Source organism: Grampus griseus, assembly GCF_964374135.1.
Source record: "Grampus griseus genome assembly, chromosome: 5".
Lineage (NCBI taxonomy): Eukaryota > Metazoa > Chordata > Mammalia > Artiodactyla > Delphinidae > Grampus > Grampus griseus.
This window is the reverse complement of record NC_138998.1, coordinates 130,243,247-130,261,720: the sequence shown is the minus strand read 5'-3', so window position 1 is coordinate 130,261,720 and position 18,474 is coordinate 130,243,247. Positions and strand designations below refer to the sequence as shown.

General features: G+C 41.3%; 1 protein-coding gene across 3 annotated transcripts in view; it reads left to right on the top strand.

Annotated features, from left to right (window-relative positions):
• Window positions 1-18,474, top strand: part of TIAM1 (TIAM Rac1 associated GEF 1) — a gene marked incomplete at its 5' end in the record, with an annotated part of 137,020 nt that overhangs the window by 35,815 nt on the left and 82,731 nt on the right. For 2 of the 3 annotated variants that reach the window (XM_082654580.1, XM_082654578.1), the window contains 5 exons: window positions 2,615-2,839; window positions 4,729-4,914; window positions 10,664-10,810; window positions 13,349-13,423; window positions 15,894-16,064. In XM_082654580.1, coding sequence (XP_082510706.1) covers window positions 2,615-2,839; window positions 4,729-4,914; window positions 10,664-10,810; window positions 13,349-13,423; window positions 15,894-16,064 — 804 coding nt within the window. The remainder of the gene's footprint in view (window positions 1-2,614; window positions 2,840-4,728; window positions 4,915-10,663; window positions 10,811-13,348; window positions 13,424-15,893; window positions 16,065-18,474) is intronic. The other variant, XM_082654579.1, reaches the window with a different exon arrangement.

Sequence of the window (18,474 nt, the reverse complement as noted above, 5' to 3'; positions counted from 1 at the left end):
ACGTTAGTTTTTGCCTGTGTTTGTACTTTATATAAATAGAGTCTTATAGTCTATACTCTTCCGTGTCTGGCTTCTTTTCCTCGATGTTATGTGTGTGAGATTTATCCATGTTGTAGTGGGTAGTTACTGGTCTTTCATTCTCGTTGCTGTGTAGTATGGCACTGTGCGATTCTACATATTATTCACTCATTCTCCTGTAGACAGGTGTTGGGATAGTTTCTAGTTTTGTCCATTGCAAGTTGTACTGCTGTGAACATTTTGGGACATATATTTTCGTGAGCACAGGAATGCATTTCTGTTGAGAATAGACCCACGAGTGCATTTCGGGGGTCACAAGGTGTGCCTATATTCCACTTTAGGAGGTAGTACCAAATAGTTTTCCAAACCAGTTATACCAGTTTACTCTCTGGCAGCTCATAAGAACTCTGGTTGCTCCATATTTTCACCAGCACTTGGTATTTTCTTCTTGGAAGTTTTTCTTTCAGAAAACAGTCCTTACTTGATTGTTTTCCCATCTGAACTGATTCCTTCTCTAATAAATTTTAGAAAGTGGGGGGAAGGGGGCGGTGAATAACCCCATCTGGGAAAATACCCACTGACGCGGAGGCACGGAGAGACAGCAAACGTTTTAGTTGCACCAGGCAAGAGGAAGCATGGTGGTTTTATATGTTGGGGGATCTTAAACTCTGGGTTTTTCTTGAATAACTTTAAAGTGATACACAAAGACAAAATGTAACGTAGTTACTTTCCAAGAGGAGATTAAATATTAAGAATTCGAAGTGGCGTTTTTAACTCTCAAAGAATTAAAGGAGGGAATGGGGGGTGAAATGGATAAAGGTAGTCAGTTCTACGCTTAGTCAGTTCTAAGCTTCCAATTATAAGATGATTAAGTCCTAGGTGTGTAGTGGAAAAAGAGATGAATCTCATATACACACATTGCCTTTTTTCCTAACTTTCTCTACCTACAAGTGTTTACCTTTGACTTCCGTTGTCTTTTTCTCTTCTTCTTTTCCCACTAAGTCCTCACCAAATGATTCCATTTGCTTTATCAGGTGGTACTTCTGTTGTTTCTTTAGGAGAATTTCTAGCTATTGAAGTCTTCTTTAGATACAGGCAAATATTTTGTTGTAAACATAACAACTGACAGATTGTCTAGGTTTGTCCAGTGTGTGGTGTCTCTGCTGGCAGACACCATTTGTAACATTTGATGCAGTTTCTTTTGTGGAATATGATGAGATTCAGAAATAACATAGACACCTGCGGTGGTGCCTTCACTTACATTTCAGTCATGTGGGTGGGGTCCTGTTAATAGAATTTTGTTTGCAAACCATGGCTCAAATGAGTCAGGAAACTAAGAAGATGCATCAGAGGGAAAAAAACAACAACAACAGTGTTTTGTGCGTGAAAAATGATGCCGTCAGCTACTTTAATATTGAAGTAGCCAAATAGACCCTTTGTTCAGATGAGCTAACTTCTGAGCATTTACTAAACTTCCCTAGGTTTGAGGCAATACTCATTGATTGAGTTCCTAAAGAATTAATCATGGCACATTGTTCCACATGAGCTATTCCCCCAACTCTTGCCTTTCAGAACACTGTGAGTCACAAGCAAGCCCACTTTGAGGTTACCTGCCCATTGGTGGGTGTTACCCATCATTGTCTTTAAATCCCCTTTGACCTGGTCATTCTTAGTGGCTGGGATCCTGCTGAGTGGTTGCTATTCCTAGACACTTCCCTAAGACAGTATTGCTTCTCATTCCTTGAACTACCTTCCCAGCCCTAGTTTTGTCATGGCTGCTTGGCTCTGGCAGGGGACCTGTGGATTGGGGTCACTGTGGTTCACTGGGGGAAGGTTTGTTGCATCTTCCTTGGCCAGTAATATCCCTCGGCCTCACTCTCACCATGGAACTGACCAGTCCTGTCTGGAAACTGACCTTTGCTTCATAGCAACCCACTTAACTGGAAACTAAGCTGTCTGTATAGGATTATCACATATACAAGTATTTTAGTGCAAACTACCGTAGCCTGGGTGGCTTAGAAACATTTTGGAGGCTGGAAGTCTGAGATCAGGGTGGAAGCATGGTTGGGTTCTGGTCAGGCCCATTCTGTGATTCATAGATGGCTGTCTTCTTGTTGTGTCCTCACATGGTAGAAGGGAGCTAGCTAGCTCTTTGGCCTCTTTCTTAGAAGGGCACTAATCCCCTGTATGAAGGCTCCACCCTTATGACCTAATTACCTCCCAAAGTCCCCACCTCCTAATACCATCACACTGGGGGTTATGATTTCAATGTTTGAATTGGGGAGTGGGGGACACAATTGTTTGGTCCACTGCAACAAGTGAGTTCAGTAATTACATTGGGTGAGCAGACATGGTGGCCTCATTCCCGTCAGCTGTTGGGGGCTGGGGGTGGGGTGGGGGGCTTGGTGTCTGACCTAAGACTAACTTCTTTTAGGTGTCCTCTGAAGGAGGAGTTCAGAAAGGTTAGCCTTCCTCATGGGCTGTCTAGACCTGCCTCCTTGACTCCCAACCATGGCTTGTCTGGAAATGCACTGGTTTGTCTATGATAACCTAAGAGGTGGCTGTTTCTTCTTGGCCCCCATCTCCCCCATCACAGACCACCAGCCAGACGGAGCTGGAGAACTGGATCACTGCCATCCATTCTGCCTGTGCAGCCGCTGTCGCAAGGCACCATCACAAAGAAGACACGCTCCAACTGCTGAAGTCGGAAATCAAAAAACTGGAACAGAAGATTGATATGGATGAAAAGATGAAGAAAATGGGCGAAATGCAGCTGTCTTCAGTCACTGATTCAAAGAAGAAGAAAACTATATTAGATCAGGTAATTGTTCTTCCGTGTTTAGATGTGGGCAAAATCCTTAGGTCTTGAAAGTTTTTCTGCTGCCTTGGAATCGAGAAACATTATTGGTTGTCTCACTGTCAGCTTGTCATCCTGACTGCTAAATTCTTTATTGTGACTGTCAGTTTTCCTCACCCATTGTTCACAGTTGATTGTTATGAACTAAAGGGAACAATATTAAATTGAATGAAAGACAGAAATCTAATAGCAGAGCCCACCCGCTCCTACCAGTGGCATGCTGTTCTTGGGGATCTGTGTAACTGGAAAGTCTGCAATTTCATTCCCTACGTTATCAGGTTAACTTGGTGCTCAACTGTGATGGGGATTTATTCCTGACTCCTCAATAAATTTAGACTTCTAAATTTAGGGGAAAGGTAGAGTGTGTTTTAAAAATATATGTATACATTGCTGTATATGTGCACGAGCATATTTCATGCTGAAAAGGAAAGATTTCGTGAGATAAGAGAGGACATTTTTGCCTTCAATTTAGTTGTTTAAAAGTCAGTGATAGCCACCCAGTAACACTTTGAAACTTTGCCTAATATGTTGGGAAATAATTATGTGAATAAATACTATTTAAATAATTGACCAGCATGTGATCTTCCATATGTCTCTCTGTCTATTCTTTCCCTCTATGACCCGGTACTGTATTTCTTTTAAACAGAGGTCAAATTTACATAACACAAAATTAACCACTTTAAAGCGTACGATTCAGTGGCATTTAGTACATTTACAATGTTGAGTAACCACGACTTCTGTCTGGTTGCAAAACATTGTCATCTACCTCAGAAGGAAACCATACCTTTTAAGCGGTTGTCCCCCTCTGCCCCGGCATTCTGTCTCTATGGATTTATCAATTTCGGATGTTTCATACAAATGCACTTGCATAATATGTGACGTTTTGTGTCTGACATCTTTTAGTTAGCATAATGTTTTGGAGATAGATCCTCATTTCAGTATGTATTCTTCATTCCTTTTGTGGCTGAATCTTATTCCATTGTATGTATACACCACAGTTTGTGTACCCGTTCATCTGTTGATAGACGTCTGGGCTGTTTCCATTATTTGACTGTTGTGAATAGCGCTGTGGATATATGTTTACACTAACACTGTATTTTAAGTTGAAGTAAAAAGGTAGATAGCAACCATTAATCAGTGTCCACATCATAGCTAACATCTCTGAGCCTCCACTATAAGCCAGACCCTGGTCCCACTCTTATTCTTGCATTATCTTATTCAACCATCACATCAGCCTCAGGAGGTAGGTATTATTTTGCCATTTTGAAAAATGTGGAAATACCTTGGATATATCCTCTGGTTGGAACTGTGTATTCCAGAGTCTGGGTCTACGCCATCTAGTTTTCCACTGTCCCACCCTGTACTCTCTACCACCCACCTCTTCCCAAAAGCTCTTGGCCTATTTGCCTCTGATTTTGAAATCACCTCGCTTTTCTTCTTCTCTGTCTTCCTATGAAAAGCCACCTCTTGGTAAGTCATATAATTCTCCAGTGCTGGAAATCCTCCATTTTTTTACGTCTTCTCCCTTGGGTTTGTGGTCCGGAGCCTGGAGCTGAGGGACCTATCATGGCCAAAAATGTGAAATCTATGATGGGAGGGAAGAGAGCAACTAAGGATATCTCTTCTATTTATCATACTGAATTTATGTCTATAGATGTTTGCAGAAAAGCATGTAAGCTATGGAAACAATAATACTTGACCTATTACCTAAGAAATTTAGGGTACCTGGTATTTACCCCTTAGGACTACAATTAATACTTTTATAACAGAAATTTGTACATTTGTGTGGGATAAAATTAACCTTTGTTTTCCCTCTCTCTCCCCACTCTTTTCCCATATTTTCCCCACTGTAGATCTTTGTTTGGGAGCAGAATCTTGAACAGTTCCAAATGGACCTGTTTCGCTACCGCTGTTACTTAGCCAGCCTCCAAGGTGGGGAGCTGCCCAACCCTAAAAGGCTACTTGCCTTTGCAAGCCGTCCAACGAAAGTGGCAATGGGCCGCCTTGGAATCTTTTCTGTATCATCTTTTCATGCGCTGGTGAGTAGAAGCTGATGTATTTTTGAAAAATATTCATCTTGACTGTTAATCCTGAGCCCGACTTGACAAGAGCCTCTGAAGTCGTTTTCTAGTTTACTGCTCTGTGTGCATTTCTGATATGTCCTCCCTTGGTCACGGATGCAAATCTTCACTTGAATCTATTCTGACATTTATTACTTAAGCCTCTCTTGATGGGCCCTTAATTATTGTGCAAAGAAAATATGAAAGGTATTACCTTAAGAGATCTTCGCATGTGGTGCTTGTGGATAACTCATGTCATTTTTAGGCAGTGTCATGTTTTTAACCCCAATACGTACTTTTTATATTTACCTCATGGAAATGCTAAGTGGAAAGCTTGTTCTCTCATACATAAATGTGTTTTTTCTCTCTCTCACTTGCCCACGTGAAAACACATACACCGTATATTGAACATAGATCTCTTTGGAAATCTTCCTTTTCACTTTATTTTTTACCATGGTTTTGGTGACCATAAATACCTGAGGCATTTGAAGAAGGCCATGACCTTCTGTGTTTATCAGCCCAACATATGTAGTTGCTTGGGGAAGAGAATGTTCATCTGACCTCCAGAGCGGCAGGTTGTGTAGTTGTATGTTTGCAATCTGTAATTTCATGTACATGCTAAATTGCGAACAACTTTATGTACTTTGGGCCCCTTTCTTCTCAAAAATTGCTATGCGAGTAACATGGTTTTAGCCCATCCAAATCAACACCCACTTAAAATGTACCGCACCTTAGCACATTTGCTGTGAAATTAAATGTTAAGTCCTAGGTTCCAGAAACCGCCTTGAAGAACCTTAGCTGTGCTGCTCTTGGCGTGTCAGCTGTACCCTGCAATTGAATTCAGAGCTGTAATTCAGTCAGAGCCGTTTGTATTCTTTATAAATAGATTAGCGTCATCATTCAGATAATTGGGGTAGATTTACATTTTTAAAGAAGTCTTAAACAAATTTCTGGAGTTATTAAAACTGGCATCCCGATTTGTTCGACTAATTACAGCTCAGCTCTTGGTCTCCCTGGCTACCACCTCTCCATATAGCTATTAAGTCCTGTTTTTTAGTAGGCATGGATCAAAGTGCTGTGATGAATAAATCTGGCAGTTTTCAGTTTGTGGCTCTCGGTCTGTTTCTGTGAGACCTGGACACCACTTTGTAACTTAGCCAAATCTCAGTTTGCCTGCTCTGCAAAAATATTGGGATACAAATTCTCGTTTACCACACTGAGAATGTCGTAAATTGAGGGAGCATTTTTATTTAGGAAGCTTATGATGCCCATGATGTGGCATCAGTATTATTACTAAATCCCAAGCTATCCAGAAGGCTCTTTCCTTCTCCTGGGCTTGGTAGACTTCGGAGAAAATAATTTTGCTGTCTACCTAAAACTTCTATGACTTTATTATTTTCTTCAAAGCCATTGGAGCTAACCTCTCAGAGACGGGGAAGTAGAAGCCACTGAATTACCCTTCCATAATTTATCTCCAGACCTTCTAATTTCCCCTGTCTCAGTATCTGTGATTTGCATGTACTTTTCTTTTGATGGGCAGGCTATTAAAATCTGACCAGCAGAAGATGGGGGTGGGAGTGTTAGTAACTCTTTTAGGTTTATTTGGTCAGTGATTTTGAAGGAGAATATTTAATTCCATATGTGCCACTCTCTGTTCCTTTGTTCTTTTTTTTCTTTTTTTCTTTTTTTTTTTTGCTAGCTGCAACAGTGACATGGTTCTGGGTGTGTATATGTCCTTGCAAACTTCTCTTTTCCGTGAGAGGTTTCAATCAGACAGAACAAGTTAAGCAAGCCTGTTGGGTATCTCTTCCTGTTTGTTGCTCTATCTCCTATAGAAGATCCTGGGCAGGGAATTTTTACTGTCTGATTTATTGGATACTTATTTTTTCCTTCTTTCCTTGTCATTTGACCCCAGAGAATTTTTTTCTCCTTGGGGTTGAAACATTCTTCAATTTAGCCTTTGTCCAGACTTTTTTTTTTTTTTCTTCTATTAAGTGGGGAGCATGGGAGGAGGAGGTGTGAGGGCAACAGGGCTAGAGGAGGAGATTTGAGCTACACTTTAAGTACCGTTCACCAGGAGGGCTTCCCATCATGCTCAGTGATTTTTAGTAATTAACTGAAGGGTCCCCGCTGTACTCTTTGAAAGAAGGTTATCATTGTTCTTGTTTGCACAGATGAGCAGAATGATAGAGTAATCAGGTTCCGGCCACAAAGAGAGGCATTGTCTGGGCCAAGATCATTGAGAAACTCTTGAGCTCTTGTCCAGCAGTTCTTTTGCCAGCTTTTTTTCCTCTTCCTCTAAATCCCTTTGCTCATTTTGAGTCATTATTGTCTTGGGAGCAGCAGTAACTTTTGCAGTTTACAAGGTCCCCAACAGTTTAGAGTAGTTACTATAAGAACCTTAAATAAACAGTCCATTTGTTAAACAGACTAAACTAACTGGTCAGCTGGTAACTGAGAGTATTTATGGTTGCTTGCCTTTCTCTTCTGGACTGTGTTTTTCTAAAATTATACACGAAAGAGTTACTGTTTAATTGTTGTGACTGTGGTATGTAGGATATCTGCTTCTGCTTTTCCGTGTTTGTTTAATTATTCATTCAGTCAATAAATAAATGTGAGTGCCTGGCATATGTCAGTTACTATCCTCTGATTAGGGTTATAGCAGCGAACGACTCCAGAGTTCTTGTCCTATTGGAGCCCATCTTCTTGTGGGAGAGATGATAATAAAGAAATAAACAATCAGGCAGACACAAGAAGTTCAGATATCGATGTGTGCTATCTCTCACACACACACACACACACACACACACACACACACACACATACACACACACACACGGTCAACCCTTTGTTTCCACGGGTTCTGCATCTGGGGATTCAACCAACCATGGATTGAAAATATTCAAAAAAATAAATTACAAAAAGTTCCAAAGAGCAAATCTTGAATTTGCCCAACTATTTACATAATATTTACATTGTCCTTACAACTATTTACATAGATTTACGTAGTATTAGGTATTATAAGTAACCTAGAGATGACTTGAAGTACACAGGAGATTGTTATGTAGGTCATATGTAAATGCTGTGCCGTTTTATATAAGGGACTTGCGGAGGGGAGGATTTTGGTATCTTCGGGGGTCCTGGAACCAATTCCCCATGGATACTGAGGCACAGATGTGTGTGTGTGTTTGGGTATGTGTGTGTATCTGCCTACATGTGTGTGTATATGTATCTATTTATAAACATGAGACTGCATGTATTTTTTTTCTAGAATTTTTAGCTCTAATACCATTTATACAGTGGTTCTTAGCATCATTTTGTGGTGATAAGCTTAACTGATATTGACATAGTTAGGTGAACATCTATGTATGTCAGCACATTATCATTTATTCCTTTTATAACCTTTGTTTACCTTTAGCTTAGAAAGTGAAGACAATAGAGAAGAGAAAATGTTTACATATTTAACATAAACACGTGCCCTTTGTTGATTTTGTTCCCTACAACACCTTGAGTGTAATAGTGGGTTAGAACTCTTTCTGGGAGCACTTTCCCACCATTGTCTCGAGTACCACATTTTCACATACCCTGATCTGGGTTTTCTTATGTGCTAAGCTGAGAAAATACAAGACCTCTCAGCTCCCTCCTCTTTTTTGTTTGGGACTAAAACTTTCCCCCTAATACCCTCGGAGAGAAACTGTTTTGATTCCTGGTTTTGATAGGTGTGGGGGGGTCTTTGCCAATCTACTCATGGGGCTTCCAGGGTGTTGACCCTGTCAATACTGAAAACCCCAGAAGGGTGTGCCTTGTAACCAACGTGCTGACTGCTGGGGGGGGTCCCCTGTGTTACCCAACAGTATTCATTCCTGAGAATGCTGCCAGTTGGCAGCCGTCACACTGGGAGTTGACCGTGTGGGAATCTATGACAAGTAGGTTCCAAGATATATACCTCCAGTGACAAAGAGCAGGCGGGGAAGTTTCAAGTCTAACTCGCAGTACCTCCTGACACTCCCTCTTTTGAAAGGAGAGCCCATGGGTGGCCTATTGAGACCTCCTGGCAGAAGTTCCCTCAAGTTCCTGGGACTTTGCTTACAACCTGTAGTATAAGGCTCAAGCCTGAAGGATTGCCTGGGAAGACGATGTGGAGTCCTCAGAGATCTTGCATGTGCCTGAGTGGCGATCACAGTGGCAGATTTAGATTTGGCGTGTTCCCTTCTGCAATATTGAACTATTTATCTGGGTCGCTGGCACCTTGCAAATATCTCAACAGAGTTTAGCTTCCTTTTTAAAAAACAAATACAATTTTTTTCCCCGAAGTTAAAATTTGTTTTAATAAAAAGATGCATACCGTATTTTAAGTGAAAATGACAGAATTGCCAAATACGTTCAGTACATTCCCATTTTTGTAAAACGATTATATAGATATTTGCTTGGAAATAAAGTCTGGAAGGATGTAAGCAAAAAATTAATTGTGGTAGTTTTCATGTTTCGGGAAAGGAGGAAAGTGAAGGATAATGGAAAAACCCCTCCTTTCGAGGACCATTTCTGGAAATTACAAATACAGTAAGTCCCCTACATACAAACGACTTCTGTTCCAAGAGTGCATTCGCAAGTCCAATTTGTTCGGAAGTCCAACGGAGTTAGCCTAGGTACCCAACTAACACGATTGGCTGTATAGCACTGTACAGTAATAGGTTTATAATACTTTTCACACAAATAATACATAAAAAACAAACACAAAAAATAAAGAAAACATTTTTAATCTTACAGTACAGTACCTCGAAAAGTATAGTAGTACAGTCCAACAGCTGGCATACAGGGGCTGGCATCGAGTGAACAGGCAAGAAGAGTTACGACTGGAGGAGGGAGAGGAGGTGGGAGATGGTAGAGCTGAAGGATCCTCAGCAACAGGAGATGGAGGGCAAGCTGCAATTTTACTCACGCCTGACGTTGATGGCTCAGGTCCTGGTTCCTCGCTAGAACCAGATGCACGTTCGCATCTTTGAAAGTTCGCAACTTGAAGGTTCATATATAGGGGACTTAGTGTAACCCTTCTACTTCCCCTTGACCAGAACTTCATCACAAGCCCATGCCCTGCTACAAGGAAAATAAGTTCACTTCGGTCAGCCAGATGGTCAGCTATATTTGGGGTTTCTCTAAGGCAGAAGGGACATTGATATTGGGGGACAGCTATCACTTGCCTAATAAGGAAAGTGATTTCATGTAATTCTGAGACAACTAAATAGAAGAGATTGGTAAATTTAGATTCAATATGGAATCACAGGAACCAAAATGTGCTGTCTTCACTATTTTTGCTGACACTCAGCCATCATTTTTTGTTAGAGCGAAGAAACAACTCTGTACCATTTGGAGAGAATCTCAAGAAAGTATGGTTAGTTTAACTTGATGCTGGAGTTCAGGGATGTGACCAGAAGGGTATCTAATTCTTGGAAACCTAGCATACATTCCATTACTATTTTACGTATTTTTACTGATGTTTTCAGACAGTGATCGAGTTTGCCAACCTTTCGTTTATATTTTGAATCTAGGAAGGGCCCTCAAAGTCCCTATATGTGTAAGTCATGGATGAAATGCTTTGGGTGGTGGGGTCAGGGTTGGCTGGCATGAGGGGGAAGGGGCTTTTGGAGGGTGGGACTTACAGGACGGCTTGGGGAACAGGTGAGTGGTCTTGACACATCTCTTGTTGATGTCCCCTCTTGCCGTTCCTCAGGTGGCCGCTCGCACTGGTGAAACTGGAGTCAGAAGACGTACTCAGGCCATGTCCAGATCTGCCAGCAAGAGGAGGAGCAGGTTTTCTTCTCTTTGGGGTCTGGACACTACCTCCAAAAAGAAGCAGGGACGCCCAAGCATCAATCAGGTAGGTTCCAGGGTGGATGAGAAAGCAAGCGTAGATTGCTCCCACGGACACCTCACTTTGGGGTGTGCATGTGTGTGCATTGTTCCTTGATTGATACTGTTATATCACATCAACTAGCTGACACAAAGAAGTTAGTTGTGCTAGATGCTTTTTTTTTTTTTTTTTTTTTTTGCGGTACGCGGCCTCTCACTGTCCGGACGTGCAGGCTCAGCGGCCATGGCTCACGGGCCCAGCCGCTCTGCAGCATGTGGGATCTTCCTGGACCAGGGCACGAACCCGTGTCCCCTGCATCAGCAGGCGGACTCTCAACCACTGCGCCACCAGGGAAGCCCCTAGATGCTTTAAATAGATAACGTATACCCATAACATTGAACTCTGCTATTAGTCTATCACCAGGCTCCAGTCTCCCACCTGCAACCTTTCCAAACCCTGGGTAATTACAGAGGTACTGAAAGTGCACTTCTTCCTGAGTTTTCAGAAGAAAAGCAGGGCCTGATGATGAAGCCAAGTGGGCACCTGAGCAGTCTTTTAAGCTGCCTCTGGCACTGCATCAAAGGCAGCCTCCAGGGAAATCTGATTGTTTCTTTGCCCTTGACTTTTGGGGGTTGACATTAAATGGGCAGTTATTCTGCCTACTCACATCAGGAACCAGGAATCCGAGAGCGCTCACTCACCACTGTGAGTCCCTTCTACTACCCAGGTGCCAGGGCTTGAAGGGGACCTACCTCAGTGCATCATGAGTGGCACCCCCTAGGGTGCTGCATCATTGGGCCTCTGTTAACCAAATGCTCTGGCCTCATTACTTTGACTTTTTTACTAGCTAAGTCCACTTTCCTGCGGGAGTTACTTCTGGGAAACTCTCCATTGTCATTGTCATCCGCCTTCCTTGGCTTTGAGAAACAAGTGGCTCCAGAGCTGCTTCAGATTTTAAGAACTGGAAGAACATAGGTATTTGTCTTTCAGGAGAAGGAGAACGTCCAGTGCATGAGCCGTAGAGGCACTGAGCAGTTTGAGGTCATGACTAGGATTGCCAATTTGACCTATTCACTCTGAGCCCGTAGGCAAAGTGAGAATTCCATTGACTGACTCAATAAAAAAGATCTCATTGTTTATTCGACCAGTTCAGCCATTAGTTTACTTAAGAACTGACATTTAAAAAATAAATTAATCGTGAAAGCTGATGTATTACGTCCTTAGCTGACCACCACACTCATTGTTTCCACCTGGAGTGTCTGGACCGTTGGTGGAACTTGCAGGGGACCAGACGAGCAGATGGGAAGAGGCTGAGCGTTCATGCAGTTTGTTCTCTGGTCTTTGGGGAGAGTAGAGCATCATCAAGTTTGCTACCTGGGGTTTTGCTTCTGTGTAAATCCGAAGAAGAAACTGTTTGGAGGAAAGTCAGTATTTCTTCGGAAAAATCGCACGAGACTTGATGCTCTTGGTTAAACCTGCAAAAGGGTGGCATTAACAATCAGCATTTCCCCCCTTGTTTCAGGAGGTGGTGGTGTCCTTTTGTGTGCATCGTTCGGCATTGCAGGTGACTCAGACGGACACTGTAAATACACGTCAGGGTTCGCAGCTGGAAGTTTGGGTTGTATTTCTCTTCTATTGAAAGCCTTAGTTCACTTGTGTGCTTCTACCTTATGGGTGCCCACTTATGTTACAGTCCATTGCTGCTGAAACATATGCCTGAATTTAAATGAATCCAAGAGAATGTTTTAACTTTTTCTTTTAATCAAAGGACCATGTAATGTCTTACAAACAATTCTTGTTATTCTCTCTTACAGTAAGAGTTTAAAAAAACCTCTTACTTAGCCGTAAGTATACCAATAGAAAGTTACTTGTTAATTTAGTACTTTGAAATGGATAAAAATTGTATGTTTCTATATATCTCATTTGCATTGGAGCAAAGACTTTTTCTTAACCATGTATATTATACCGACTGTACACAATCGGTTGAGAGCAAACCTATGAAATTTTCCCACGTGTTTAGGTTTTGACTACCTAGTGGCATTGGTACCCTGATGTGATTTTAGTCATATCTTTAAGTTAGCAGGATTCATTAAATTTCAAAGGCTAGACAAGTTTCTATTTTTTAAATAAGAAATTTTTCCTTGGTGTTATGGTAATATAATTATAAACATATGTTCTCAGGTTCTGAGGTAAAAAGTAAACAAATTATTATTGATAAATTTCTGATTAGGTAAGTGATGCTGTAGCTGAAATTCTTCACTGTGAATGAATCTGGTTCATTGCATTTGCAGGTTTATTTTCTTTAAATTTAGATGAAATGTCCAGATCTAAAGCCAATTAAAAAAAATTGTCCAAGACGTGGGAAGTGATCTGTTATAGATAGAGGGATGATTTTCGTGGTCTTTTAGCTAGTACATTATTTTACCTACTTCAGGATTTGATGTAAGAGTATCTGAAACTTCTGTAATGTTTTCTAATAGTCAGGCCTGTTTTCATCCCCCTTCTCATGCTTCATTTGCCCTTTTGCCCAGATTTCTTCTTAAGATGATACTTTTGTGTATGCAGGTGTTCGGTGAGGGAACTGAGGCTGTAAAGAAATCCTTAGAGGGAATATTTGATGACACTGTTCCAGATGGCAAGGTAAAAACAAACACATGTTCCTTTTCTAAAAGTACCACAAATACATCAACACTACACAATGCAGTGGTTTCTTGGGATCCTAAGATTAAGTACACTCAGTATTAAAAACTGAAATGATCGGTCCTTTAAAATTATGTAACAGGTCGAGAAGAGATGGAAAACTTGATAACAGTAAGAATATTCTCCTGCTGACGTAACATTTTCAATAACTATCATTTGAATGTTGAAGTTTCCATGTAGACTATAAGAGGAAATTGTGGGGTACTGGGTAGCAGAATATTTTATGCCATTGTTAATTCCTCTCATATACAACTTTCTTCTCAGGAGGTGAGTTCTTACTGCCCTCCCTCTCTACCCACACATGCTGCTTTTTTCCTTCAATTAATTTCAAAGAACTGTTCTGACAGTTTGTTCTTTAAAAACAAAATGCGTTTGCCTCCCAAGACAAGCGTTCGATTAAAGATGCCCAGACTTGATTCAACCTTGTGCTCGGATTCAGAAGGGTCTTTCCAACTGCTCTGATTGAAAGCCCATAAAGAATATTGATTTTTTTTTTCTAGGCCACTTTTCTTCAGCCTCTAAATAAATGGACATTCCTTGTTTTAAAGACCCTAATGATGATACAGGCGGCCTCGTTGCTGGGGGCAGTGGGGGGATTCTGGTGTTGATAACGGGACCTTGGTATGATCCTCTGGTTCTTGGACTCAGAATCAATATGACAGGGTTCAGCTCTCGGTTGCCATGCAGCCGAGCAATGGCTTGCCCCTCCTTCTAGATGGAGCTGAGCCTCCAAAATCAGAGTGTAGTAGGGGAGTTCTGGCTGTTGGGGGGAAGGGGGATAAGAGTGGCTGTGGACAGGCCTTTTCTCCCTTGGCTACCTAAACTACTCCTGGATTATGTCATCGTGGATATAAAGGCTGCTGTCCTTGGAAATACCCAACCATAGCACTCTCTCTGAGCATCTGTCTGTTTCTGATGAAATTAAATTGCTCTTCTTATGTGCAATCCAAGCATAGATGTTTTTGATGTTCATGTAGTCATTTCTGAAGTTAGCTAATTCATCTTGCATACCATTATTAGTGCACTTTTAATTTTCCCCAGGCACACAGATCCTGGAAGCTGCAGAAGTTGTTCCACTGGATTTCTGTGTCGCTTTTTTGTTTTTCCAAGATACCCCTTTATCCTCCTCCTTGGCTGGAATGCCTTGTTCTCAAAGAGCAGGTTAGATGCAAAACTTGGGCTGTTGTAGTGCTAAGGGCAGTTATTTTAGGTGGCATGTAAGGACAGAATGGGAAGATTCCAATGATAGTTAATGGGATTTGGGCAAGTTGATTGTGTTCTGACAGTTCCTTCCCTGGGGTTCAGTTTATCTATGAAAGCCACACCATTCAAAGGCAGAGCTGAAATTGTCTTCTCAATTGAATTTAGTTTAGTAGCCTTTACAAAAATCTTTTCCCCATGCTGGGATCTGTTCTTTTTACATATGGAAGTTGTTATGTTACTACTTCTCAGCCTTCCTTTGGAAACTTGTTTCTTCTTATAATTTGCGGATAGTGCCAAGTGTTCAGTAATCTGTAGATATGTATTTACCAATCCGTGGCCTGGATGTAAACCACATATTGAGCATCAGTATTATTTTTCCATTGCTAAAATCTAATGGAATGATTTCTCTGCTTATTTCAGAGAGATTAGGCTCCTAATATTTCATCAATCTATGGAGTGTTTTTAGCTTTAGCTGTTTAGCTGACTTAGATATAACCCAGCTGCTGAAGGGTATACATAGGACACGGCTCCTCCCACCCTTAGAAACTTGGTGCTACTCCCTGATGTAGAGGATGGAGTGATGGCAACAGCCTAAGAAGGCCAGAAAGCTGGTCTTTGAAGTTCTCTAAGCCTCATCTGGGAAATGAGGCTGTCTCTCTCCCAGAGTTACATCAGATGTCGAATGTGAGCACACAAACGATGCTGCTTGTCAGTAGGTAATGCCAGAACATCATCTTTTCTTTAAAAATTTCTTTGCAGCCTCATGGTTGCCTTTGAAACATATAGCTCACACGGTAGATAGGCTTTGCTGGAGGAATCTCAGTTCTAAATTTAAATGGTTTGTGGAAGAAATCGTGGCAATAAAGCCGAACCAAACGGATAGCCCATTTCTTTCTTCTTTCTTTTTTTTTTTTCCATTTCTTTCTTTCTTCCAATTTTGAAACCCACTCAATCATGCAATGCCCACCCGTGGTTGCCGTGGATCAGGTGCGAGGTCTGTCTCTCTTCTGAGACATCTTTCCTACCTCCAGGAAGCTCCTTTCTCTATAATTTCTTCTTTTCTCGGAGGAGCTCTCTGTCCTTCACCACTGCCGCCACTTCTGCCCTGGGCCCTTTTCATTGGAGTGGGTAATTCCTGTGTGCCATCTGGGGATCTAGATCTTGAGAGACTAACTTGCTGCTCTGCTAACTTTATTTCTTATCGTAGAGGGAGAAAGAAATGGTCTTACCCAGCGTCCACCAGCACAACCCTGACTGTGACATTTGGGTCCACGAGTATTTCACTCCGTCCTGGTTCTGTCTGCCAAATAATAAGCCAGTTCTGACAGCCGTCCGGCCAGGGGACACAGCCCGGGACACCCTGGAGCTGATCTGCAAGGTATGAGGCTACTTGGGGTTGCTTTCTTGAGAAGAACAGAATGCAGCGGAGGAATCCATGAACACTCAGAAGCGTGTGGCAGGGGAGGGCGCTTTCAAGAACATCTCCATTTCATTTCAGAGCAGCTTTGGATTTCTTTGTGATAATATGCCTAATAAGTGGAAGTGAATTCTTCAGCGCCGGGAGGAGAGGGATTCTTTTAAGTAGCCTCTTTCAACGTGTGTACTTGATAGATTTGTGATAAGCATCTTACATGCTCATTGCACAAGTTTTAGAGAATTCAGGTAAAGGACAAAGCAGAAAATTAAGGCACCCTTACTTTACAATTCAGAGATCACCTCAGTGAACATTTTGGCATCACATTATGTGCACTATTTGTAACCTGCTCTTTTGACAGTAACTCATACACGGGCATCTTTAGGGTAGGGAAAAACTGAAATAATAAATATAAATTTGACCTCCATGATGAGAAATTCTTCTTCCTAGGAACACACAATTAGCCTCTTTTGTTTTTTAGAGACAAATGATTGAGCTCACTTCCTCTGTTTTTACCTTACGCTGTAGAAACTTCTTGATCTTTTTCAAGGTAATCCCTGTTTCTTTTTTTTTTTTTTCCTCCCTGAAGGACAGGTGGATGAATTGGATTGCCTTGAGTGAGGGAAGGGAAAGAGGAAAGAAAGGAGCTTTCCTAACATGCCTGCTTTTCTCTTACATAATTAATAGCATTAATAGTCTTATTTAGTAGTCATATCAAGTCTGGGCAAGAACGATACGTCCCCATTGTACAGATGGAGAAGGCGAGGCTCAGAGAGCCTTAGTTCCTTGCCTGAGTTCACATCACAGTCATAATCACTTGCAAAGGAGGTTTTGAATCCATATCTGGCTGTTCCAAACTTAGATGTATCCCTTTGTGCCAAGTGGATGGTCACAAGAACTGTCAGGATTCAGGAAGGATGGTCCGTAAGGGGTGGAAGAATCTAGAATATATTCTTAGGAGAGTGAAATGGTCTTCTCTGAGGCCACTAAAGGGAAAGTGGAAACCTTTTCTGTCATCATTTTATCCTAGAAGAAGCTGGATGAATACAGTGGTATTTTTGGACCTCCTCATTCAACACAGTGGTTTATAAATGTGGAATAACTTTCACTACCTCAGTTCTATAATTCTGCAATCAGCAATTTTTGTACTTAAAAAAATAAATCACTAGGGCTTTGATAAAGGAAAAATATGGCTTCATATGAAGGGGAAATGGAACACTCTGGCTCAGATAAGCCTGTTGGATCGTCTTCTGTGGAGGAAAAGTAGAAGGACCATTTGTTTCAGGACAAAGCTACAATCAGCTCCCACATGGGTGTTAAAAATAAATGATGCACTCTTGCATGCTTTGACTCCTTCAAGTAGACAAATTCTAGCTTTTTAAAGATAATGGTATTTCTGTTCACATTTTTCATTTTAATTACTTAACAAAATTGGTCTATTGAGGATTTCTGCATTCTTTTATTTATAGATTAGCACGATTCTTTAGAGACCCATTAATATTCTGCAGAGCTGTGGGAAGTATTCTCAGAACTGCAGCTGAAGGTGTCAGAAGTAGGACTCCGGGCTTTTTGTATAAGCCAAACTCTGGAGGGTCCTTCCAAGGAGTTGCCTTGCTTTGGAGCCTCCTGTGTACATTGGCTTTAGACTCCATCAGATATCAGAGGGTAAATTGAACAGTGACTGGGGAAAAGAGTGATTTTAGGTACTTCTCAAGCTTTTGCTTTGATAGAAACTAAGGGAATCAGGGAGGAATAATACTGTCGTGGCCACTTAGAGACCATCTTTAGATAATGAGTTAGACCAGTTCCCCTATAAAGGGTTTATTTCTGTCACTTGACAGGGTTTTTAATGGCATCATTACGACACACATGCCTTTCTCTAACAAGAGAAGGTCATCCCACTCAGTTTTTCCTGAATCCTCAGGTTTTTTCCCCCAAAACATAGAAAAAAATAAGGTGTGGAACAAGCTTACATCTCTTGAGTTTAAAAACAGAAAAATTTTGTGTGCACTTTAAGAAATTGATGGTCTCCAGAAAAGCACCTGTGTAGGCTAAATTATATGTGCTTGGAGCCAGGCACCTTCTAAAGCTTGCTGCTTCGGAAAACACTTTATTGTAATTAGTGGAGCCGATTTTATTCTTCAGAGGGAAAGAGATAATGGGGAAAAAGTGCCACATGTTATTAATGATCTGATTAATGTTGAGTGATTTTTTTTTTCTCTTGGAGGAGGGACTGAAAACAACGGTGATTGTCAGAATGTCTGTCTTTTATTTCTTTATTGTCGTTCTCAACTTTGGTGATGGGTGCTTTCTCTAATATTTAATAATCAATCTTTTTCTTCTGTCTCTTGCATTCAGCCATTCTCTTTCCTAT